Raw genomic sequence first — 27,163 nt, forward strand, 5'->3', positions numbered from 1 at the left:
GCCTCCTGTCCTTCATCTCCCCTTATATAGTGGCCTCCTGTCCTCCTCCATCTCCTTTCATATGGCAGTCTTCTGTCCTCCGTCTCCTCTTATATAGTGGCCTCCTGTCCTCCTCCATCTCCTTTCATATGGCGGTCTTCTGTCCTCCGTCTCCTCTTATATAGTGGCCTCCTGTACTCCCCTGTTCCCAGGTATTAAACAAACCAAAAATACTTTGCTACTTACCTTTGCCTCGTTCCCCTGCAATCCTGCTTCCTCCTCTCCAGTCCCAACAGCTCTGATATGATGGAGTAGGGGGGAGGGGCCACCAGGGGAGTAGTCGGCCTTCACACATCTCTGCTATAGACGCCTCCTGGTACCTGTTCTACAGCTCTAGTGAGTAGGACCAAGAGGCGAGACAACCCTGGGCAGCCTGGGACATTCTCCCAACCGCCCGGGACAGCGCCCAAAAAACAGGCCGTTGGGATATATGCCGTCAGCTCCCACTGATCTTACATTTATCATCATCGTGTAAAGTTCTGATAAGATCTTCTGCACACATGCAGTCAGTAGATGTAGCCTTTCTTGACATATATTGATACTCAGCATCTCCTCTTCAAACTGTAGCCCCCCCCCCCTTCAGCACCCCGGGTGCTGGCGCCGGGCCTGCATTGTGTAAACACTGCCTAAGAATATACAGGTAATATTTCCATGCAGCAGTTGGCGGGCCCTGGCCTCTACTGTGTGTAGCTGATGCGGAGGAACGTGGATAGACAAAAGGGGGGTTTAAGAGGGGGAGCAGCTGGAGGAGAGCATAATAAAATGGGGAGCTGCTGGAGGGCAAAATAGGAGGGGAAGTGTCTGGGGGGTTGGGGCAAAATAAGGGGGGAAGTTGCAGGAGGAGGGCAAAAATGGGCGAGGCAAAATAATTGGGGGAGCTGCTGGAGGGCACATTATCAGAGGCTGCAATGTAACAGGGACCTGGGTGACATAATGTGATGGAGGGCTCATGGAGGGCACTAGGGCGGGAGTGTACTGTGTGGGAATGGGGTAAGGGGCAGGTGCGGGGTAATAATCTGCAGCAGATGTCCCTGCAGTAACGTGGATGCAGTGTAACCTATGCCGCATTATCACCTATGAGGCTGCAACAATTACAAAAGTTCTTCTGCTGCAAAAATAAATAAGATTTTGGGAGTTAGTTTTGTTCGAAGCAGAATTCGTCCAGTTTTCTCCTCTTGAAGGCAGCACGTGTCCTCCCGTATACACTGCATGTAATGCGCCGGCGCCGCCCGCACTTGTTGCTCCACACACTGCCAGGAGGACTCAATCACCGGCCAGAACTACATCTCCCATGATGCTTCACTGTGACAAAGAGTCACCTGCGGAAGTCAGCGTGATCCGTGCTGAGTGCGGGGAGGAAGCAGCTGCAGGGTCCTGGCATGTAATAACGCCCTGACTCTATCTGCGCTCTACAGCCTGAGCCATTCCAGGTACGGGGACAGGGGGGGATGGAGCACACCATTATGGGGTGACAAAGGGGGGTGGGTGCAGGAATGGGGGGCACAGTGTCCCTGTGATGGGGGGATGTGGTAATGAGGGCACAGGCTGCAGCCTCATGTGACTTGTGTACAGGAGGGAGTTTTGAAACAACAGGAAATTGCATTTTTAGATGTAGTCAGAGATGTGGGCAGCCACCACCACGTCCTATATGATCTGCATTCTACCATATATCGCATATACATAGCGATGAATACCCCCGATAGTTTACCGGACAAGCGTGACTAGGTCTAACCGCCGGCATTGCCCACATCAAGCAATCGGAGTCAGTGTTTATGTTCCCTACATGATTATATCGGTCGCTTTGAGCAATGACTACCGTGGTCGCGTTGACGCAACGACCAATGGATATTTAGTTCGTGTATCGGATTATTTTGGTAACCGAGTCTACCTTATATAGCTGCTGCCTTATTTACAGGATGCCGCCCGTCACCAGGCAGCAGAAAGGGGGAAATCTGCATAATTTAGAAAACAAAGTGAAGTTTTTTCCCCTCTGTGTCCGGATTTACTGAAGTTCGGCCCAGAATCCCCCACGTCTGGTCTCCTCTGTCAGCTTTAGGGTACCACAAGGGACATGGTTACAGAATTTCAGTTGACAGTGGCTGCAAATATTGGGGAAATAACCCGAGTATAGCGGGATGCCAGTATCTGGGCAGTGCCACTCCTCTGTGGGCATTGGCTCCCGTCCTGGTGGTCACTAATATCGAGCACTTATGCACATCAAAGTCCATTGTTTGTGGTCAGTGTCAGTGGCGTAACTAGAAGCTGGTGGGCCCCAGTGCAAAGTCTGTGCCAGACCCCAGACTATAATGTATGGTGTATAGTAATAGTCTTCTCATATGGGAAACCATAAGGGCCCCCTAAACCTCTTGGGCCCTTTTGCGATCGCAACCTCTGCACCACCTCAAGTTACACCCCTGGTCAGTGTCTTCGGGGGGCCCCCCAATGGCTCGGGCAGGGTGTATAAGGGTTGTCTGCATATAAGGCCTTAATCCTGTGAATATTGGACTGAGAACGTGTGACTTTTGGCCTGCATCCAGGAATTGGCTTCCGAGAAGGAAAACATTGCGCAAGTGCATACCTCCCAACCGTCCCGTTTTGGGCGGGACAGTCCCGTTTTTTAACCCTTGTCCCGCCTGCACGGACCGTTAAGTGAAAGTCCCGTTTTTTTTGCGTTTTCACGGATTTTTCCGTTTTGTCCCGCCCCCGAGTCCCGCCCCCCCGAGTCCCGCCCCCGAGTCCCGCCCCCGTCCTGCTCAGGATACAGAGAAGCCAGGGGGCGGGGTGCAGCGTCCTCCTCCTCTCCAGCTCCCGGGCTGTCTGCTGCAGAGCCGGCACCTCCCCCATCCCCTCCCCTGGGAGGCAGAGCCCTCCCTGTCCTCAGGCTGCCACTTGCAGGCACATGGATGGATGGATGGAGCAGTGCAGAGTGTCATATTCTCTGCACTGCCGCTGCACAGCAGCCCCAGGGGATCAGCCTCCGTGCAGACAGGAGCTCACCAGCTCTGCTACATCAATAGCTCCCTGCCCCCACCTCCTCCTCCTGCTCCTCACTGAAGTTCATCTGATGAAGCAGAGCCGAGTGTGTGCAGCTGCTGCAGTGTGATAACAGGTACTCTACAGTGACTGCAGGCAGCAAAGGGTTAAACACTTCACTTTCCTCCATAGACCCCCTGCCCCCACCCCTAACCCCCCCCCCCCCCCAGTGCCCTTCTATTCTGCTTTTATTGTACCATATACTTAATCCCTTATCCCCTTAAGGACGCAGGGTTTTTCTCTCATTTCTCGCTCTCCAACTTCAAAAATCCATAACTTTTTCATGTTTCCGTGTACAGACCTGTGTGGGGGCTTATTTTGTGCGTAACAAATTTTACTTTCCCGTAATGTTATTTATTTTAACATGCCGTGTACTGCGAAGCTGCAAAAAATTCCAAATGTGGAAATTTTTTTTAAAAAAACCGCACGTGTCACGTTCTTGTGGGCTCAGTTTTTTCGACTTTGACTGTGCACTCAAAATAACACCTCAGCTTTATTCTTTGGTTCGGTGCGATCGCGGTGATACCGGATTTATAGGTTTTATTGTGTTTTAATACATTTTCAAAAATTAAACGAATGTGTGCAAAAAAAAAAAAAAAAAATTTTTGCCATCTTCTGACGCTAATAACTTTTTCATATTTCGGTGCACGGAGCTGGGGGTGGGGTCATTTTTGGCGAAATGAGGCGACGTTTTCATTGCTACCATTTTGAGGTCTGTGCGACATTTTGATCATTTTTAATTTCATTTTTTATGTGATGTAAAAAGGTGTAAAAGTCGCATTTCGGACATTTGGGCGCCATTTCCCGCCTCGGAGGTCACCGCCGCCCGTAACCGTTTTTATATTTTGATAGATCGGGCATTTTGGGACGCGGCGATACCTAATATGTTTGTGATTTTTACTGTTTATTATGTTTTATATCCATTCTAGGGAAAGGGAGGTGATTAGAATTTTTAATATTTTATAAATTTTTTTTTCTTTTTAAAACCTGTTTTTTCTTTTTTTTCCACTATTTCTTAGACCATCTACGGTACATTAACCCTAGATGGTCAGATCGCTTCTACCATATACTGCAATACTTCTGGCTCATTGTAACGAACCCGCAGAAGCCATGTAGCCTCGTGTCAAAAGAAGACCCGAGGCTACCACGGCAAACGATCGCCGCCCCCGATGACGTTCGGGGGCACAGCGATCGTAAAAAAGACTTTGCCGGCGACAATGACCGTCTGCGGTTATTAGCGGTGGGGGTTTTCTGCAACATGCAAAACCCCCCACCTTGTATGAAGAGGACTCAGCCCGTGAGCCCTCTTCATACACTCCTTATACTCTCTGCGTCGTAGAGCTACGGCGCAGAGCGTTAAGGGGTTAAAGGGGTTTTCCCACAAATACAAGTCAGGCCCTATCCATAGGACAGGGCTTAACCTGCTGATGTGTGGGGGTTTCAGTGATGTGACCCCCATAGATCATGAAAACGAGGGGTGTTTTGGGGTCCACATAAGGTCCATGTCATCGCTCTATGACAGTAATGGAGCAGAATGGTCATACACGGCCGTCTGCTCCATTACTCTGACGGAACGATTTTTGCGTTTCCATATTTCACTCCCCACTTTCAAAAATCAATAACTTTTTTATTTCTCCACGTACAGAGCTGTGTGCGGCCTGTTTCTGCGTAACAAATTATACTTCCTAGTGAGGGTATTAAATATTCCAGGCCCTGTACTGGGAAGCGGGAAGGAAAATATCAAATGTGTTTTTTATGGCTTTCACTGCGCGCTCCATAGGACCCCTCCCCTTTACTGTGCTCCATAGGACCCCTCCCCTTTACTGCGCTCCATAGGACCCCTCCCCTTTACTGCGCTCCATAGGACCCCTCCCCTTTACTGCGACAACGAGCATGTCTCCCCCCCCTAGACAACAAGCATGTCCCCCCCCTAGACAACGAGCATTTCCCCCCTAGACAACGAGCATTTCCCCCCTAGACAACGAGCATTTCCCCCTGCTAGACAACGAGCATTTCCCCCCCTAGACAACGAGCATTTCCCCCTGCTAGACAACGAGCATGTCTCCCCCTGACCCCTAGACAACGAGCATGTCCCCCCCAAGACAACGAGCATGCCCCCCCCCTAGACAACGAGCATGTCCCCCCCTAGACAACGAGCATTTCCCCCTGCTAGACAACGAGCATGTCTCCCCCTGACCCCTAGACAACGAGCATGTCCCCCCCCAAGACAACGAGCATGCCCCCCCCCTAGACAACGAGCATGTCCCCCCCCCCAGACAACGAGCATTCCCCCCCCTAGACAACGAGCATGTCTCCCCCCGACTCCTAGACAACGAGCATGTCCCCCCCCCCTAGACAACGAGCATTTCCCCCCCCCCCTAGACAACGAGCATGTCTACCCCTGACCCCTAGACAACGAGCATGTCCCCCCCTGTGGCTGCGTGCCCTTTTTTGTGTGTTTGTGTTATTTTTGTCTTCCAGGACCGTGCCTGCTGTGGACTGCTTCGGATTCGAAGGATTACGTCGATGACCGACATTTCTAACAAATAAAATGGTCAATGAGGGTGTGTCTGCGTTTTTTGTTCAATAAAATTTTCTGAAAACGGTGTGATTATTTATTTTTTTGCGACACTCTTCATAGTTTGCCGTAGTAGTGGTGCCGGCTAGATGACGGTGCTCATTACTAAGGGCTGGCCTTAGTGTTTGCCTTAATTTTTTTGGCAAATTTACACTAACGCCCATACCATTACCCCGGTACCCACCGCCACCAGGGGTGCCGGGAAGAGCTGGGTACAAACCAGTACCTGACCGTCTATAGATGGTCAGGTAGTGGGGCGGCTGCAGGCTGTTATTGTTGCGCTGGGATAGCCCCCTAACAGTGGCCTATCCCAGCTCAGTAATAGCAGGCTGCTGCTGCTTTTTTGTATCTGGCTGATTTGAACAATAGGGGGCACCCCATGCTGTTTTTCCCCCCATTTTTTTGTAAAAATGGGGGAAACAGCCTGGGAGCCCCCTTTAAAGGGGGGACCCCACGCATATTTTTGTCAAAAATTTGAAGAAAAAACGGCATGGGGTGCCCCTATTTTTCAAATCAGCCTGATACAAAAAAGCAGCAGCAGCCGCCGTTACTGAGCTGGGATAGGTCACTGTTAGGGGGCTATTCCAGCGCAACAATAACAGCCTGCGGCCACCCCTCTACCTGACCATCTATAGACGGTCAGGTACTGGTTTGTACCCGGCTCTTCCCGGCACCCCTGGTGGCGGTGGGTACCGGGGTAATGGTATGGGCGTTAGTGTGAATTTGCCAAAAAAATTAAGGCAAACACTAAGGCCTGCCCTTAGTAATGAGCACCGTCACCTAGCCGGCACCACTACTACGGCAAACTATGAAGAGTGTCGCAAAAAAATAAATAATCACACCGTTTTCAGAAAATTTTATTGAACAAAAGACGCAGACACACCCTCGTTGACCATTTTATTTGTTAGAACTGTCGGTCATCGATGTAATCCTTCGAATCTGAAGTAGTCCACAGCAGGCACGGTCCTGGAAGACAAAAATAACACAAACACACAAAAAAGGGCACGCAGCCACAGGGGGGGACAGGCTCGTTGTCTAGGTGGGGGACATGCTCGTTGTCTAGGGGGGGGGACATGCTCGTTGTCTAGGGGGGGACATGCTCGTTGTCTAGGTGGGGGTACATTCTCGTTGTCTAGGTGGGGGTACATGCTCGTTGTCTAGGGGGGGTACATGCTCGTTGTCTAGGGGGGGGTACATGCTCGTTGTCTAGGGGGGGGCATGCTCGTTGTCTAGGGGGGGACATGCTCGTTGTCTAGGGGGGGCATGCTCGTTGTCTAGGGGGGGCATGCTCGTTGTCTGGGGGGGACATGCTCGTTGTCTAGGGGGGGGCATGCTCGTTGTCTGGGGGCGGACATGCCCGTTGTCTGGGGGGGACATGCTCGTTGTCTAGGGGGGGGCATGCTCGTTGTCTGGGGGCGGACATGCCCGTTGTCTGGGGGGGACATGCTCGTTGTCTAGGGGGGGACATGCTCGTTGTCTAGGGGAGGACATGCTCGTTGTCTAGGAGGGCATGCTCGTTGCCTGGGGGGGGCATGCTCGTTGTCTAGGAGGGCATGCTCGTTGTCTGGGGGGGGGACATGCTCGTTGTCTAGGGGGAGTGGAATATGCCCCCCAATTATATACATAAATATACATTGGTGCCAGTGGATGCGTTGAAGGTATGAGCAGTGGCGTGGCCAGGGGGTGTGGTTAGGGGGCGTGGCTAGGGTGTGGCTTCTGTGGGTAAAAAAATCGCCGCGGCGCGCTTTGCGCGCCGCCATTTTGTCCCTCTTTCTCCTCCACAAAAGTTGGGAGGTATGCAAGTGCTTAGTGCAAAGTGAAAGCTGGCAGACCCACGGCTGGGGTGTGACGTCACTCTATGCAGTCTGGAAACTGTAATCCTGTACTAGTGTGGGGAACAGTATGCTGGGACTTGTAGTTCGGTGGCAGCTCTACAACCAGACAACTATTATCTTCATCTGTCTGGGCTGCAGTTTGTGACCACAAGTTGTTATTGTTGTTAAAGTGTATATTTTGAGGGTTTGGGGTCAGCAGGATTTTCAAGGAAAATTTAAAAAAAAAATGTGTTTATTATAATCTGAAAAATTAAGGTACTTTTTGTTATCTACATTATGTTTTTATTTCCATTTTTAGTATTCTATTTTGTGATATCGGGATGTGGTTACGTTTGATGCGTTGGCCACAACTTAAAAGTATAATTTTGGATTTTGAAAGTTGTGGTCTGTAAGGATGTTACTCAATCCTCAGTTCCTACCCCCAGTAATGTGAAGCCCAGCACAAACAGTAGCTTATGGGAAGCTCCCGTAAATAAACCACCATGACGGCACAGAATGAATAATTAGTTGGGGGTTTGGTCTTCAGAACGCCCACATGCATTGTGACCTGGATTGTTCATGATGGTTGTGGTTCTGCACCCTCCAGACATTGCTGCGTAGAAGATGGTGGCTACTTTATGCAAACTGCTTATATACTGCAATATTGAAACATTATTAGTTAAAAAATGGGAAATAATGTTTATTTATGCTTGGCTTTGGTGGATATAATCAGTTCAGATCTCAGAGAGTCCTTCCACAGCTCCTTATGAAGCTCCGCCCACTGCGTCTTAAGAGAAAATCGTGAGGCATAGGTTAAAGGTTCAGCATGGACGCTGAGCTGTTCATTCATCGAGACTGGTTTATGTGTGACGCTGTGCTGGTTCTTATACCCCATTTCTAGCTGGCAGAGGTTTCGGACCGGAGATGTCTAACTATTCATGGCGATGCTTAGATGTAAGGGTGATGGCACATGTTTGAATGCGTTTTTGGCCCGTTTTTAAGCAGTCTGCGTTGCAGTATGCGTTTTTTGACGGACTGCTTAAGAACGGGCCAAAAACGCGTTCAAAACGCCACGTGTGCCATCACCCTTAATGTGACAAGGGAAGGTGGGAGAAGAGATATAATGACAACTGGTCATCACTTTATACAGACTAGGAGAAAAAGATGGGGAAAGAGATACAATGACAACTGGTCACTTTCTGTAGAAGCTCCCAGAGGTCAATGACCTTTTAGTGAAAATAGACTATGGTGAGTACTGAAAGGTCATGAAGTTTAAAAAAAAATACACAATGGTAAATGTGTAGCGGTTACATGACATAATAATAATAGAATTTAACTATTTCATATACAGGCGATTCCCTACTTAAGACACCTGACTTATAGGCAACCCTTAGTTAAAGACGGACCCCTCTGCCCATTGTGACCTCTAGTGAAGATCTCTGGATGCTTTACTAGTCCCAGGCTGCAATGATCAGCTGTAAAGTGTCTGCATGCTCTATCTTTCCCCATGTGTGGCGCTGTTTTCTATGGAGAGGGGAGGAATGGGCACCGCTCCTCCTCTCCAGCGTGCTTCCTGTAGGGCAGGCATACGTGTGTGTGAATGTACCCTGGCAGTTAAGTATCTGTTGTTTTTTGCCACCAGAGCCTTTAAGGATCTCCATTTTCAATAACACTAAACCAGGACAAATTTAGTCCCAAAGTGCCCTTTTACAGCTCTGTTAAATTACATGACTACGGAGGGACAGAAAGCACAATATTAAGGTAAGTATTTAAGTTACTTATTTTTTTTGTTGTGGACAGTTTGGTGTCCCAAATTACACTGAGTGGTTCCATTTAATGGGGAGAGCTGGGATCCTACTTGAAGGAAAAATAAACTGCTACCAGTGCCTCGTTTTGGAAGGTAGATCCCTTGGCCAATGCCCAAAATTCCAGAAGGAAAAGACTCCCATCTGCAGGAGGCTGCTCCAGAGTTTTTGCTCCTCCTCAGTGCAGAGCAGGGTGAGGAGGGGTTCCCTGCACGCCCTTGTAACCTGCCACTTGTAGCTGTAAAACACGGCTCAGCAGATGACTACACATCTCCGTCAGGTTCTTCCTCAGACTCCCCCACCTTTCCTTACCCGGTTTACAAGACTCCATAAACACGAAGCATAAGTGACGCTGAGTATTTATAAGTATTTCTCATCTCATCTCCACATCCACCTGACTTAACTTTCTTTTCCACCTCTAATGGAGGATATAAAGTACATTTTACTAAATCAAAATGTCAATGAGAAGACGCCCCCTCAGCCCAGACTAATAAATGGACGGCAATTATATGGGCGCACGGCTGGCAGACTGATTGTATCCGCAGACAATGCATTTGTCTCTTCTCATTCTTGAGTCTGAGGAAATTTTGGCTTTGATATTGATTTGCTGTAGAACTGGTTAAACCACTGCCAAGATGGTCAGATATAAGGGGTTCACTCTGATATAAGGGGTTCACTCTGATATAAGGGGTTCAGCGTGACTGCGCTGTGTACTGTGCTTATTTCAAGTGACTTCACATAACTTGTGAATTGTCCTCTGATTAATTTTTGGGGTGCCCTGTGTTTTATGACCTACGTTGTGAAAAGCACATGAGAACAAGTCCCCTGGGGTAGAGCGCATGTACATATTTCTGCAGGACCTAGACCTCTAATTTAATGGGTTCCGGAAAAGTTCTTTTTTGTGGTGATACCTACACTGTCTGCAGATATGACGGCGTGTTTAGGATCTGCGTATATTTTAGGTGGACTAGTTATGTCAAAGGGTTTGGCCAGTTGTTTACATGATTTGCCCATGTACCTTTAATTCCTTGTGCACAACCCCTGAATGTTCAAGTGGTTCAAGCAGTTCTGCTATTTAATTTTGTACATCTGTGCTAAGAAGAACTAATGGCACTTGCCCTTGGTTGTCCTCAAAATTCTTTATTCTAGCATGGATAATTAAAATAACACATGGATAGGGAGTAATGCATAGGTTCTGTAGAAACAAACAGCGGCCGTATCGTGTGTGTTGCGCTTCTTCTGGCTTGCTGTCAATTTTTGTGCTGTTGTACTTTGTATTGTATGCAGACTCTCTTTGATTCTTTGCTAACATGTCTGAGCTCAGCTGAATAGGAGGAGCTGCAGTAGGAGAGTTATGACTCATCCTGCTCCCTCTCCCAGTCTCTCGGTGAGAAGAAAGATACAGTGGTAGAAATCATGAGGACGGCTTAGAGCCGTGAGATAGACGGCAGCTGTGTGTGTATATGTCGAGGGCAGCATGGTGGGAACAGGGAGAGGTACATATGCATGTAGAGACACCTCTATTGGAACTGATTTGCCTAAAAGTGGCTGACCCCTTTAATTGGCATATTTTTGGAGGATGCTTCTAACAGAAAGGGGTTGCCTAGAGTAGAAAGTCTTTATACCATGCGAATATACCGACGGCTCCCGGCATCCTATTGAAAAACTTCTCCCTGCTCCGCTTGTATTGAGTGACAGATTTCTCCCTCTTTGGTGGCCATAATAGAGGCCTATGGAGGTAGGACCTATATATCATCAGCTGTGCCTATAGTTTACCAGCAAGTTTGGCCACGGCAGCCCTGTCGGAGATGTCCACATCAGGTGGAAGGTTAGAAACCCCAGTTTTGATGTGGGATTGGTTTTGGATGATTGAAATTTTCCTGCGGATCTCTCCATGTTTCTAGCAGAGCCGTGCGGTGGGAGTTCCTTGCTCGCTGTAGCGGGGCCGCTTATATATGCAGAGTCGTGTAGTGGTGTAATTATTCTCATTAGTGAATTGCAGATCTATAACAATAGGCGAGTAGTGGGCCGTGAAGAATCGCAGGCAAAACAGTAATTTACCAGCCTGAAGTCACCGCTTTTATGCCGAGGACTCCCGGGGCTTTTGCGGTTTCCACTCACTGCGCCTCTAATGGAGTTAAAGGGGTTGTCCGGTGACCACAACAAGTTAGCTCTTATCCACAGGTTAGGGGTTAATTAGCTGATCGGTGGAGGTCTCAGTGATGGTTGTACCCCAGATAAACATAGCAGCCAGTGCCAGCACGTGTCCTGTGCTCTATGCATCTCTGTAATACTGATAGAGATGCCACATGCCATGCTCAGCTAGGTCTGTGACTATCATAGACACTGCCCATGTGCAATCGGGATCTCCATTCTATTGGGGTACAATGGACCCCCATTCTCATGATCCGTGGGAGTCCCATCACTGCGATCTCCACTAATCGGCAACTTAGCCCTTGTGGATAGGTGATAACTCATTGTTCCTGGACAACCCCTGTAAGACTTTCAGTATAAACTCTTATCCCTTCTATGTAGGACCCCCCCCCCCCCAAACGATCAGGAGAATGGAGGTCTACAAGTGCATAGAATGGTGGTGATGCACAGCTGGCGGTGGTGGTCCTGGAAGTCCCATAGATTGGAGTAAAGAGCCCCATCATCATATGGGCACTTACATTTCCCTTATTGTTGGAAGTTCTCAGACCCAATCCTTATGTCTAACCCCTCAGAAGTTGGATATGTTGATGGGGTGCAGTAAGGTTCAGGGCCATCTGATGGTGGTTACTTTGTATCAATAAGGCATCTAGGGATAGGATGTGGGGAGTAATAGTTTCCCCCTCCATCTCATTTGGGTCCCCCTTTCCTTGTAATGTTGGGTTGCCTTCTCCCGGAGGTTTCTATGTAACCAGTAGGTATCTCTGACCTTGTCCTTCTGTGATTTGTCTCCTTTAAATTGATGTCAAATCTTCTTGAAAACAATTTATAAGATAGAACGGAACAAGTAAGATGTGGTGTAGAAGAATCCGGACTGACCGTTCCCTTCTTCTAGCAGATAATTGACACTTGATGTTGAAGATGCTGAATCTACGTAACGAGCTCAGTAGAGTCTGTGGCTTCTCCTCTCTCACATGTCCGTTCTGTTCTCGGCAGGGGGAGATATGGCCATCCTCTTCTCTGTTGTTGCGAGGGGAACCACCATATTGGCAAAACATGCCTGGTGCGGAGGAAATTTCTTGGAGGTGACGGAGCAGATCCTGGCCAAGATCCCATCAGAAAACAACAAGCTGACCTACTCTCATGGCAGGTGAGGTGCCGGCTGGGGGGTCGTGTAGGACATGTGATAAGGCATTAGATGTGTGGATGGATATACAACCTAGGGAGAGAACAAGCAGGAATTGTCCAGTTAATATAATAATCAATGGGAAAATTGTGTGAATTATCTTGTTCTTGCAAAAGTTTAAGTACAGATGCTGGAAAAAGTAAGTGAACCCCTTTGAAGCGAACACAGTGTAACCAATAACAGATGATTGTGCTGTTCATGGCTATAATTCTAAATAATTATTTTTTTGTCTTTTTCTTTCCAGTTATCTGTTCCATTACATCTGTCAGGATAGAATTATCTACCTTTGCATCACAGACGATGTGAGTACCTCCCCCCCCTCCCTTTCTTTTTTTAAAGAGATATTGGGGCAGATTTATCAAGCTGTCTGAAAGTCAGAATATTTCTAGTTGCCCATGGCAACCAATCACAGCTCCCCTTTAAAATGTTCATGAGCACTGGTGAAATGAAAGTTGCCATGGGCAACTAGAAATATTCTGACTTTCAGACGGCTTGATAAATCTGACCTATTATCTGTATATAGCCACATTGTCTTGTCAGCAGTGAACCTTTATTAGCCCAAAATCTGTTCATAGGACCTATAAGCACCAGGAGGTTGAGAATATTGGGCAGTTTTGATGTGAATAAAGCACTTGGGGTGACATAGAAACTTCATATCTAACTCCAGTAGCTTTTTCCTACCTCTACTTTATCACTTTGTTCTTGTTCACTCTTCCCGCTCCACGTACCAGAGAGATCTACAAGTCCAGTTCTCTTGTCCTAGCACAATGGATTTAGGAGAGATTCCTTATCCGGTGAGTTGAGAGGAAAGGAAAAGTGCCTAATATGTCCTAGAAGCAGCATTTTCCTCAGATCTATTACAAAACATACAGTGTTATTACCCAGTCTGATATCCAATCAGTGCTCACAGTGTGTCAGACTGTATAGGGATAGCGCCCACACATTGGTAACGCCCAGTTGTCAGTTTTTAAAGAATAAATATTGAGTAACAGAGGAAGCTCTATCGGCTGTACGGCTGTGAGTAATATATGGAGCATTTGTTATTTTCAGGATTTTGAGCGTTCCCGAGCCTTTAATTTCCTGAATGAAGTCAAGAAGAGGTTCCAGACGACTTATGGATCCCGGGCACAGACCGCGCTCCCCTACGCCATGAACAGCGAGTTCTCCAGCGTCCTCGCAGCACAGCTGGTTAGTAGAGAGGGGCGGGATCTATTAAGACTGTTATTATTAAGACCGTTGTTTTTAAACAGCTTAAATTCCCAATCCCTCCAACCTTCCCTCCCTCCCGTGAACCTACCGCATCCAGAATCTACAGATTCCTGCAAAATTCCAAAGGGCGGAGCACTTCTCTCCCCTGATCTCTGCCAGGTTTCACTTGTTTAGAAGAAGTCAATTATGGTGTAAAATTCAGGAGAAGTCTCCAACGTTTTCTGCCAGAAACTTTAGTAAATTTGGCGTGCCCCACCCATTCAACCCCACGCCCCGTCATGTGATGGAAAACGTAAATCAAACATGTCATGTGACGGCAAAGACTGCTTTTTTACAAGCCTCACCTGCCAGGAAGCGGTATGGCAATGCTTAGGAAGTTCCCCATAGTGTTTCTCAGGAAAAAAAAAATATTATTATTTTTCTTTGAAAAATGAGCATAATCCACAATTTTTCTGGAAAATCATCATAACTCTCCAAACCCTGAATGCCATGTTGAATTTTTGCTGACTCCATTGTCTTCAGAATTATTGGCCCCCATTTTCTCACTTCTGGCAGCGGTGAGAGTTCCTTATATGAGCCCCTCTTGTCCGTGTAACTACTTGTAGCCATTGGATTTGTCAGCTCCCCCTTCCCTGCAGCTCCCTCCTCCTGCTTACCCATGCTACTTTCAGCTGGAGGGAGGGATGCAAATTTTAAACAGCTATAACTTCTACACAGTGGTGCCTACTGGAGTCATTTTAAAGAAGAGAATCTATGCTTTGATATTGCACAAGAGTTGTGTTTCTAGGTGCCACAGAACATGAGATACTGGCAATTCATTTTAGTCATGCGTGGGAGCTGTATGTGATTACTGCCCTCCTGACTGCAACTTTTACAATGAAGTTATCCTTTTCTGTGTCACTAGATTCAGGGGGAAAACCCTCTCTTTAAAATGACACCAGAACTTAAAGTGCAATTGTGTTAATCTGTTTTGATTATATCTTATGTATTATACAATTTTTTTTTTAAATAAAGATATGTGACAGAACTGTGTCTCTAGGTGCCATGATCCGTCTGCATTAGGGTTAGGGCTTATTTTTGGAGTAGTTATAGAATCCACAACAGGTATTATGAGACATCCATAGCAGCTAAGCCGGAGGCCTAAGTTGTGTTTGAGCTCCTTAATCTTTGTATCTTGTATGAAGGAGGAGTAGATACCACGGATCATGTGAGCCCTTACTGATCACAGTCTCTGTAAGCTGTTCACATGAGCACATGTGACCCCTGCACTGGGTACACGCCGGCCATCATGTGACCACACACAGACCACGCTGTTATTCATAGCTTTATGTGAATGTATGATCAGACCTTCACCTTCATGGATCACAGCTTAACTAGCAAATCCCTGACACATTGCTGGTTCTGCAGGAACTCTGCTGTAGGACTGATAATATCTGCAGGGCTTCCTGTAGTCAGACAGCCAATATGTGCGGTATTAATGCATTAAAGGGATATTGCAGATATTTTCTTTTATTGATTACTTATCCTTAAAGGGGTGTTCCCATTTCAGCAAATTTAATGTTATTGTATGTATTATAAAATGTTGTACAACTTTCCAATATACTTTCTGTATCAATTCCTCACGGCTTTCTAGATCTCTGCTTGCTGTCATTCTATAAGAAGCTTCTATGTTTACTTCCAGTGGACAGAAATCTGACCATGGTCACACAGGTGCACGGCTCGTTATGTCAGAGTAATCGGAGCTGTGTGATATAACGAGCCGTGCACCTGTGTGACTATGGTCAGATTTCTGTCCACTGGAAGTAAACATAGAAGCTTCTTATAGAATGACAGCAAGCAGAGATCTAGAAAACCATGAGGAATTGATACAGAAAGTATACAGGCAGTCCCTGGGTTACATACAAGATAGGGTCTGTAGGTTTGTTCTTAAGTTGAATTTGTATGTAAGTCGGAATTGTATATTTTATCATTGTTATCCCAGACAGAACTTTTTTGGTCTCTGTGACAATTGGATTTTAAAAATGTTGGGTTGTCATAAGAATCAGTATTAACACTAAAGCTTCATTACAGACACCTGTGATAACTGTTACAGCTGATCATTGTAGCCTAGGACTAAAGTACAATAAATTACCAACATCCAAAGGTCCGTTTGTAACTAAGGGTCATATGTAAGTCGAGTGTTCTTAAGTAGGGGACCGCCTGTATTAGAAAGTTGTATAACTTTTTATAATAGATACAATAACATTAATTTGCTGAAATGGGAACACCCCTTTAAGATGGGTAATTAGTATGAGGTCAGGATGAAGGTTGACACCAGGACACCTACTGCCATGATACCAAGCACACTGCTGTACATTGTGGCTACATTGGGTATTGCAGCTTTGCCCTATTCACTTGGGGTTAGTGACTAGCAAAACAGATCATGTGATGAAGGGACATAACATCACAAAACTGACCCTCACCTCAGTCTCATCCACTTCATATAGCAGGGAATTAAGGTGTTATATCTCCCTAATTTCTCCTATTTTTATTGCCTATTGAAACTGGGGTCAGGCCTTTAAAGGGGTTCTCCACCTTTAGCAAATACCATAATTGATAATGCTTGTGTAGTGAAAAGTTATACAATTTTCCATTATACTTTTGATTTCAATCCATAACAGTTTTCTAGATCTCTGCTTGCTGTCCTTCTATAGGAACCTTCATTGTTTACATCCTGTGGGTACAAAAGCTGTCAGGTGCATGGCCGTTATAGACCTGGTCATGTGACGTTACACAGGTGCACGGCTCGTTATATCCATTGTCATGTGACGTTACACAGGTGCACGGCTCGTTATATCCATTGTCATGTGACGTTACACAGGTGCACGGCTCGTTATATCCATTGTCATGTGACGTTACACAGGTGCACGGCTCGTTATATCCATTGTCATGTGACGTTACACAGGTGCACGGCTCGTTATATCCATTGTCATGTGATGTTACACAGGTGCACGGTTCGTTATATTCCTGGTCATGTGATGTCACACAGGTGCACGGCTCATTATATTCCTGGTCATGTGATGTCACACAGGTTATCATTATATCATAGATGGTAATCAGTGCTGTGTGATACAACTAGTTGTGCACCTGTGTGACATCACATGACCAGGGATATAACGAGCCGTGCACCTGTGTGACATCACATGACCAGGGATATAACGAGCCGTGCACCTGTGTGGCATCACATGACCAGGGATATAACGAGCCGTGCACCTGTGTGACCTCACATGACCAGGGATATAACGAGCCATGGACTTGTGTGACATCAAAACAGTGGAAGTAAACAATGAAGCTTTATTTAGAATGACAGCAAGCAGAGATCTAGAAAACTGTGAGGAATTTATACAGAACGTATATTGGAAAATTGTCTAACTTTTCATAACACAAACCATATCAATTATTGAAAGTGGACGACCCCTTTAAAATGTACAATGATTTGCGATTCCCCAAATGAGCCCAATGTGCCAGGATTTTATTGAGTAGACTGAGACAGAATAGGATGGAGGGACATATTGTAACATTATAGCATGTGATGTGTTCTCTTTACTTTATCTTTAGAAACATCATTCAGAAAACAAGAGCGTTGACCGCGTAGTGGAGACTCAGGCCCAAGTGGACGAGCTGAAAGGAATTATGGTCCGGAATATTGGTACGGTCTATGTGCTTAAAATGTATTAATTGTTCCGAATTGTAAAAATATGACTGCTTTCTTCCTGAAACAGCGCCACACGTGTACACTGGTTGATTGTGGTATTGCAGCTCGTGCCTTTTAAGTGGAGATGGGTTATAGGACCATTCACATTAATAGATTTTACTTTTTCTGTTTTGCAGATCTCGTAGCCCAAAGAGGAGAACGGTTAGAGTTATTAATAGATAAGACGGAGAACCTCGTGGACTCAGTAAGTATCTCGAGGAATCCCAGAATTTTCCTTTTTGTTTCCGCTCCTGACAGACACATGATTTTTCCTTGGTGTTTGCCAGGGAGCGACCATGTGAGATTATACATGGAGTCATATCTGCAGGGTATATCATCCTGGAGTGTAATGCCTAGTTTGTCTACTGCTGTATGGGCATGCTGGGAGTTGTAGTTATTCCACTTTCGTCAATTTGTGGAAGTTCCCTCAAGAGTTGCTATCCGGCTTTTCCAGAATCCTGCATGACAAGGCTGCAAAGAGAGATGGCTTCTGTGCATAACCAGGAAAATGTGTCACTTAGTCTGGGAAAGCTGGGTGGCAACCCTGAAGGGAGCTCACAATGCCAACAATGGAGATGAGGACTACTTAGTAGTAATCTAGAGATTATCAGTATGACGGCTATCTATGAGGAGGAGGCCAACTCGGGGACATGTTACTGCCATGACATAGGGGGATCTACACACTGGGACCCCAAGTGATCAGGAGAACTGCGGCCCCATGTAAATGATGGACATGACTGACCATGACTCCATTCACTTCCATGGGACTGTGTATAGGGTTACTGTAAAGGGCTCAAAGGTTGCATCAAAATATAATCTAATATAAAGGGGTTGTACGTAGTTTGATTGCTTCCCACAGGATAGTAGGATCAGTAGGGGGCAGACTGCTGATAAGTACTTGTGGGGGGATAATTCTCACAAATTGATGGAGCGAGCATGCGTCGTTCCGCTCAGCTCAATACAAAGGGAGCGTCAGAAATTGCTGAGCACAGCACCCAGATGCGCCATTAACTAAGTATGAGTGGCAGAGATACCCAGCGTTGTGCTCGGCAATTTCAGACACTCCCATACTATTAAGTGGAGCGGCAGTACACATGTTCGACCTGCAACTCCATTTTTTTTGTGAGAATGTCATGAACAGTGAGGTCCTTATCAAATGAAAATGTACACATTTCAGCCATATATTAAAGCAAGTAGCAGATACTATGTTGCTTCTATAGTCCTAGATTTCTGATGGGTCACTTCCTCCATTGTCCTAATTATCATTTATCATCTAGACACCTAATGGTAACACATGCCCAGGGTGCATCCGCCATCTAGTGGCTGCTTTTATTAGTGCGTCACAATTGTTGGACCATTTTAGAAACACTGGGATCCCAGCTGGACTGAATGTGCCCCCTCTACTTCTTTCTGCTGATATTGGGGCACCTTTTTTAGGGAATTGGGTTGCTATGTAACCACTTTATTTTGCATGTAACATGATAATATAGCTTGAAAGACTTAGAATGACATATATCCATCGGGTCCTTGCATCAATGAACCCTATTCAAAAATCTAGTCTGCATCACCTGTAATGTTCTCACATTCAAGGGGTCCTTCATGAAACCTTTAAGTGACCCCCCCCCCCCCTTTCCCCTACACAGCCCTGGTAGTGTCACTGCTCTTACAGTAAAGAATCTTCATCGATGTCAATATAGAAACTTCTATCATCGAGTCCTTTCATTTATGTATAGTTATTAAGTCACCACTCGCTCATTTTGTTTTACCTTAACCCTTTCAATGTGTTTGCAGTCTGTCACCTTTAAGACCACAAGCAGAAACCTGGCCAGGGCTATGTGCATGAAGAACCTGAAGCTGACCATCATCATTGTCATTGTAACAATAGTAAGTACTTGCCTCCATACCTCTCCATGTGATTGGTACATATTGGATGTACATTTACTTTAGCTGATGTGGAGATGTCTTATCAGGGGGTTAATCTTATCTCTTGAGCACAGTATGGGAGATGCTGATTCATGAGAGTCTTATCTACTCATATCTAATTGTACAGCAGGTCTCTGCCACTCCTGTCTATGGGGTTGTAGGAGATAACTCAATCCAGTGCTCAACTATCTCTTGCAGGGTGATACAGAAAGAATGAAGCGGGTGGGGGAGGGGTACACCTGATTCACCAACCACTGCCTTCATTTTCAGAAGACACGATCTTGGGTTTTGCAGCAAAAATAGTTCTGGTGTCATTTTAGAGATAAGAATCTGTATCAGTACATCAGTATTGAGGTTATGTGAGCTACACAACTGGAGATGAGCTGAAATATGAGCTGCAAATAAAGATCCAATTCCCACCTTTTTTTTTTAACTGCCTGTATCTCTGGTTCTGTAAATCACAGAACCTCACGCCTGATACGACCTGAAAAATGAGATTCTTCTCTTTACAATGACACTAGAATTGAGTTGGATGCTACAGAGCCCAATATATGGGTTTCTAAAGTAATGTTCCCACTTCAAACTCATCTTGGTCAAAAATTGACTCTTCTGCTCATTTTCACATGACTTTGGAGATTTATTTTAGAATTCTAGATAAACGGATGAGATGTCACGTAAAAAGGGAATACTAGAAAGGACATTTCATTCCCTACAAACCCCCCTCTGGTAGGGTTTGGAGTTCCACCCTTATAGAGTTATTTTATGGGACATAAGTGGGAATTCATAGTCAGGCAGTGGATTCAGGGACCCGTGTTTGATGATGATGATGATGTCCGGGGTCACCCTCTGCTGATCTGTTTCCTTTGCAGGTCGTCATCTATATCATTGTGTCGGCAGCATGCGGAGGGCTGACATGGCCCAGCTGTGTGAATAAGTAACCGTCCTCCTCTGATGCATGAAGACCATCAACAGGAAGCAGAACGTAACGTACTACCTGTTCACACATGTAGCGTCCCATAGAAAAGAGACTTATCAGAAAAGCCTTTTCCCGCCCCCAGACACCGAGGTGTCGGAGTTCTTCTTCTTCTCGATCTGTCGTCCCTCCATCTTTACTGGACAATGCATCTCTCTGCCTTATACCGGAGCCGGGCATGTGCTGGAGATGAAGGCCTCGTCAATGGCGTTAGACCACTCGTTTATCCCCCTCCGCGTTTCTTTCTTTCATAAATAACATGAATCTATATCAGAACGCTTCATGTCTTAACCTTCGGTGAGCGCTTCAGTTCTTTTTAACCCCTGCTTGTTCTGGCATGTCGGAGCCATCCATACGCTACGCCACAATGTGACAAACCTACCGTCCTCTTCAATGTTCGTCTAACAAATGAAGGGACGTTGGACTCTGATCCCTTTAAATCCTCCTCCTGCTGCCACTTTGTGAAATTTCGATAGGTGGGATTAGTGTGTAGGGTGATGGCCCCAAATTAAAAGCCCCACTCTTCTTCTCTCCAGAGGTGTTCCTGGAAAAGCTGGGTGATAACCTAAGTCCTGCCCTGGGGCTCATCGCAGCCCCAGCTTCTGCATTGTAAGGCCCTGTTCACACACTGTTCATGTTTGACATGGCTTTGCACTAACATTGTCACCAGATCTGCTAAGAATTTGCTTCCCATGGATGTAAATGGGATTTCTGCTGCTGATCCTCTAGTAACTATGTGTCAGAGTGTACATACCCCATGTGTACACCTTACACCTTCCCATTCAGGATTTTAGGAAAGCTGGATGATGGATAGAGCCGCCCATGATGTCACCCAGGAGTGTGTGATATTGATCAGTAATTCAGTTCCTATAGACTTGTGTATTTCTGTACTGCTCCCCTAAGTTTGAAGGAAAAATCACAGATATAGCGGCTTTACATAAATTACTTTTCACATAAATTATTAAGATATGAAAATGTGTCCATATTAACCATTCAAAGAACAGCTTTCATTTTGCACATTGCTCTTGACATCTGGAAGCCGGGCTGTGATTGGATGCTCTGGGTTAATAAACCTGGAAGAACCAAACCTCCAAGAAACCAATCACGGCACGGCTTTCATTTCTTACAGCACTCTTGAGAACTGAAAGCTGCGCTCTGATTGGTTTCTGTGGGTAAGTAATACTAGAGACTATGATAATGTCCATGTTGGCGGTCACCCAGCTTTTCCAGGTTGAGATCTATGTTTGAGACAAGAGTATTAACACAGATGTTGAGAAGTATATGCGGGCGCTATAGACATCGGGGGAGGAGATTTATCAGAAGTGTCTGAGGTAAAACTGTTCTAGTTGCTCGTGGCAACCAATCAGAGATCAGCTTTCATTTTATAAACTGTTGTGTGAAAATGAAAGCTGAACTCCGATTGGTTGCCATTGGCAATTAGAACAATTTTTCTCTCAGACACTTATGATACATCTCCCCCATAGACTATATATAAATCCGGGCGGTTATGTGGATGTAGTGTTGATATACTTTAGGTTTCTACACGGATGCAGACGTCCTGAGGAAAAAAAAATCTTGTTTTTAACTTTTCACTATATAATTTCCCTTGTACAAATATTTAATGCCATCAGGAATAAATCTTGTGTATATAGAGGATCTAGAGAGAAGGTACACTGGCCGCCATCTTGTTTTATCCCTTTATTACTACTGTTGCTTGCAGGGAAATTCGTTTTGTTTTCGGTTGCACCTTAACTTTTTTAGTAGACAGAATATTTCCCTTTAAAGGGATCTCCTTGGATTCCTATGCTATGGCTATTCCTGCAGGATAGTCTATACAAGCAAGCAGTACCAAGCATGGCCACAACAGCATGTCTGCCACTACACTATGAGCCCTTTGTTATTGTATGTCCCAGGAGACACCGAATTGTGGTTTTTTCCATGGGCATAGCTAGAAGATGTAACGGTGGACACAGTGGTTGTCTACAAAACTGCAGTAAATAAGAAATTTACCCAAAAACAAAGTACAATGTGACACATAACGATGACCCCTTCCCCATTTACATTCGGCAGAGGCCATCTTGTCTGCTGCTAGGCCGATGGGATAAAGTGTTCCTACGTTTGGATTGTTTTACACAACGTTCGCTTTATGTCTGTGCGTTTTTGTAATTAATTGTACATCTTAGATTGCTGAAAAATAAAGATTTAAAAAAAAAAAAAAAACTTGTTTCCCCTCATGTGAATAAAGACCTATGAATACAGATGTCTGCAGATCAAGTCATCCCTGTGTGAATAAACCTTATCTATTGTGTGCTGGACCATCCTGATCCTGGACTCTCCCATATTGATTAGCTAACAATGTTCAGCCTATAGTGGTCCCTACAGACTGACACCAATTAAAGGAGTTTTCTGCGATACGAAAAATGACTGATTTTTTTTTTTTTCCCTACAGCAACATCAGCAGTGCATGGGATTGTAACTTGGCTCCATTCATTTATAGACAGTCCTGCTACAATATCAGCACAAACAATTGGCGCTGTTTGGGGGTTAATGGTTATGGCCTAATCCCTTCCCTCAAAAGGATTGGGCAATTGAATTCGAAGTATCCCCATTCTTATATCCCCCCTCTTGGGACAAACAAGCGTTTCCACATACATATTACACAAGCTGATATTCATCTGATGGTGCCCCTAACATGACACACTGATCCCATCGGGTAGTTGTAGCCAGTGAAGATATGTCCTTATATATGATTGCAGCGGAGCAGCTACACAATAGGGATGCTGGAGAGAGGAGGGGTGAGTGCTCCTCAACCCTCCCATCTCCATAAAAAGCCAATCCGGACATAGTGCGATGAGACTCCTGATCGTGCCATAGACCTCTATGGGAGCTGTGATCTGGCCGGGCGGTCGTGTGCATGAGGCCTTGGATCTGTACAGAATAACATAATGCTAATATACTGGATGCTGCAAGTCCTGCTCTTTCTGTGTATGTGAGATATGCTTCATGATAGATGTAGGGCAACCGCGCACGGCATCATGTTTTATTCCTCCGTTTTAAAGGAAATCTACCATCAGGATAAAGAATTGTAAACCAACCACACTGACATACTGGTGAGTGCCCCCGCTGGTAGGTTTGGCTTTTCTTTTAGCTTTTTAGGACCTTATTTTTTACATGAAAAAGGTTTCACAAATTATGCAAACGAGCCTCCGGGGCTCCAGACTCTATAGATGTCAATGGAGCCCCGAAGGTTCACCTGCATAATTTTTAAAACCTCTTTCTTAAAAACAAAGGAATACAAAGCTACAAGAAGAGCAGATCCTGCCAGAGGGGGGCGCACACCAGTAGGTCAGTGTGCTTGCTTTACAATCCTTCATCCCGGTGGTAGATTTCCTTTAAGGATAAGTCAGACGGATTCCCAAATTATCCTTACAACGGAGGGCTAGGACTTGTATGTTCATACAGGGGTGTCCCACTTCCCCCAGGATATCTCTATAATTGGCCACATTCATCTTTCCTCCAATTACAACCAGTGGTCCTGTGCCAAAGCCTGATGCTGCCACCACCATGTGTCACTGTATTTGGCAGGTGATGAGCAGCGCCTGGTTTTCTCCACACATACCGCTTAGAATTAAAGTTCAATTTCATATCCGACCAGAGAATCTTTTTTGTTCCCTCATAGTCTGGGAGGTCTTCATGTGTTTTGCACCGAGTAGAGACATCCATCAGCAGACTATGCCATAAAGCCATGACTGGTGGAGGCTGCAGAGATGAGTGTCTTTTGTGGAACTTTCTCCCATCTCTGGAGCTCAGCCACAGTGATCTTGGGGATCTTCTTTACCTCTCTCACCAAGACTCTTCTCCCACAACTGCTTAGGTTTGGCTGGAGGAAGAGTTGGAGTCATCCCAAACTTCTTCAATTTAAGGATTATTAAAGGACATTCTGCTCTTTAGGAACATTGGGTGCCGAAGAAATTATTTTGTAACCTTGGCCAGATCTGTGCTTTGCTACAAAATGTGTCTCTAAGCTCCATGGGCAGTTCCTTAGACCTCATGGAAAAAAAAAAAAACTTTTTTTGATCTTACCAATTGGCTGCAATGAAACAAATAACGAAAAATTAAAATTTTTCCATACACACTGTAGATTCTGGCTGCCTCTACGGTTTAAATGGGTTGTACCAAGTCTTATAGTTACCCCCTTTCCACAGCTCAGACTGCTGGGATCACCACCGATCAAGAGAACTAGTGTCATGTTCTTACTAACTGATGAAGCAACAGATTAGTCCTGCCGCCCCGTTCAACACTATGGGAGCATAAGATATTTCGGAGAACGGCACTGGGATATCTAAAGCACAACACACAGCTATTAATGGCTCTCTAATAAACTGTGAAGGATCAGGCCACAGTATTAAATGAAGCGGCAGGACGCATGCTCAACCACTTAAAGGGAATCTACCATCAGGATGAAAGACTGTATATGCAAATGAGCTTGAGGGGCTCCAGGCTCCATTAACACTCATGGAGCATGAAGCCCCTCAGGCTCATTTGCATATAGTACTTCATCCTGGTGGTAGATGCCCTTTAATTCATTGAAACTGTACCCCTTTTCTCGTGATTGATGGGGGCCCCACTGATGAGATTGCTATTCCCAATCTCTAGGAGGGTATGACTGTGTTTGAGATATATATTACTCATGTGCTCCCGTTTCTGGCAGGGGTATTAGCACGTTACTTATTACATGCACATTTGAAGCACTGCATTACTGTAACAATGTAATGTATGGGATTGACGACAAACCTATACACACACACTGAGAAAATATCTGCAGCAGTAACGTCCATCTGCTGCAGATTTTTAATTGCATCAAAGTCGCTGCATTATATGCATGGGAAACCAGACATCTCAGCAGGTTTGTGATCATGGCTGTGGAAGTTACCCCGTGTGTAAGGTGTATTGCGCAGTAACCACACTACACAATGTACATTTCTCCATTTACTGAGAGGTTGTCAAGCAGGAAATCATAGGGCGACATCCACAAAACAGTCTCTTCTACACAACGCAACTAAATCCACTTTATACAACCACACAAATATTGTGCACTGTCGTCATAGTCATTTGTGATTTCAGCTAGGCCGGGGGGGCAGGGGTTTTCCAGTGACTTTTTCATATGGGAATAGATCTATGTATATACACGTATTCACACAGTAATGTCCACAACTTTAAAAACTTGCAGATGAAAAAACCGTCTCTGCTCCAAAGTAGAAAAAAAAAAAAAAAAAATTACAAAAATTGTTGAGAGTACCCCCGACCGAGCTAGAACAGACAATTATAGAAAGTGTCAAGACCTGGGTCTACTTTACATCTACTCCTCACAACATGATCTCCAGAGACCGGGGACTCCAGGGCTAAACGTGCTGAGGGTGGCCATATTGTTGGTGGGGTAAACAGAATCCGGTAACTACAGTAGTAAGACGATGGTGGTGAACCAAGCAACACATTGGGATGGATTCTTAAAGGGGTTTTCCCTCCACAGGTGTCACTAATCATAAGACCAGCTCCAGGAGTCTCCCTATGTGTATAGAGTAGTCACGTACATACATGGACACTGGTTTACTCTCATCTATAGGGCTGATGGAGATAACCCAAGACAGCAGTGGATGAGATCTCTGGTCATACTCTTGCCCCCCCCCCTCCCCCTACATCTAGCAGAACTGCCCAAGGGAAGGGAAATTCCTAGGAAGCCAATCATCTCCATCCATCAAGACTCAAACACATTTTAAGGTCTAAAAATGAGTTTAAGGGGTCGTCCACTTTCTGCAAATCGTTGGTATTGTTTGTGTAATGAAAAGTTATACAATTTTCAAGTATACTTTCTGTATCAATTCCTCATGGTTTTCTAGATCTCTGCTTGCCGTCATCCTATAGGAAGCTTCATTGTTTACTTCCTGTGGATAAAGACTGGTTCCTGGTCATGTGATGTCACACAGGTGCGCAGCTCATTATACCCCTGGTCATGTGATGTCACACAGGTGCATGGCCCGTTACATCCCTGGTCATGTGATGTCACACTGGTCGTTATATCTTGGGTCATGTGAAGTCACACAGGAGCACAGCTTCTTACATCCCTGGTCATGTGATATCACACAGGTGCACGTCACAGCTGTGCGATATAATGAACCCTGCACCTGTGTGACATTACATGACCACTGATATATAACAAGCAGCGCATCTGTGTGACATCACATGACCAGTATTTATCCACATGAAGTGAACAATGAAGCTTCCTATAGCAGGACAGCAAGCAGAGATCTGAAAAACTGAAGAATTGATACAGAAAGTATATTGAAATATTGAATAACTTTTCACAAACAATATCAATTATTTGCCGAAAGTGGAAAATCCCTTTAATAGCCATCTTATACCCACTATAACATTGCACCCTATTACTTATTTTTACAATACACCGCCCCCAGCATCTGTAGACTGAGCCACAGTCAGCAGCTATAGTGCAAAAGTCTCCAACACCACAAATCTCATTTCTTTTCCCCTTCTTTCTAAAGCCAATGGGTCAGTGTCGAGGTGAAACCGGTACAACAAACAACAACATCATCATCTTCTTAATCCAAAGTCTGAAAACCTGAAACGTAAACGAGAGCGAAGACACAGAAAGGGGTCTCCAGATACAGAAAACAAAGAAGGGGCTTGTGGGTTTTTTTCCCTCT

The 27,163-nt window shown here is 45.4% G+C and overlaps 1 protein-coding gene across 3 annotated transcripts in view; it reads left to right on the plus strand.

The window, feature by feature from the left end:
- VAMP7 (vesicle associated membrane protein 7) overlaps positions 1-20,712 on the plus strand; it is a 25,185-nt gene extending 4,473 nt beyond the window's left edge. For 2 of the 3 annotated variants that reach the window (XM_072125963.1, XM_072125964.1), the window contains exons 3-9: positions 12,415-12,570; positions 12,851-12,908; positions 13,657-13,794; positions 17,413-17,503; positions 17,686-17,753; positions 19,340-19,432; positions 20,341-20,712. In XM_072125963.1, the coding sequence (XP_071982064.1) occupies positions 12,415-12,570; positions 12,851-12,908; positions 13,657-13,794; positions 17,413-17,503; positions 17,686-17,753; positions 19,340-19,432; positions 20,341-20,409 (673 nt within the window). In that variant the 3' untranslated portion in view covers positions 20,410-20,712. Of the gene's footprint in view, positions 1-1,300; positions 1,470-12,414; positions 12,571-12,850; positions 12,909-13,656; positions 13,795-17,412; positions 17,504-17,685; positions 17,754-19,339; positions 19,433-20,340 lie in introns of those variants that run through there. The other variant, XM_072125965.1, reaches the window with a different exon arrangement.
- Positions 20,713-27,163: the final 6,451 nt, after the last annotated feature.

Source organism: Engystomops pustulosus, chromosome 9 (genome assembly GCF_040894005.1).
Source record: "Engystomops pustulosus chromosome 9, aEngPut4.maternal, whole genome shotgun sequence".
NCBI lineage: Eukaryota > Metazoa > Chordata > Amphibia > Anura > Leptodactylidae > Engystomops > Engystomops pustulosus.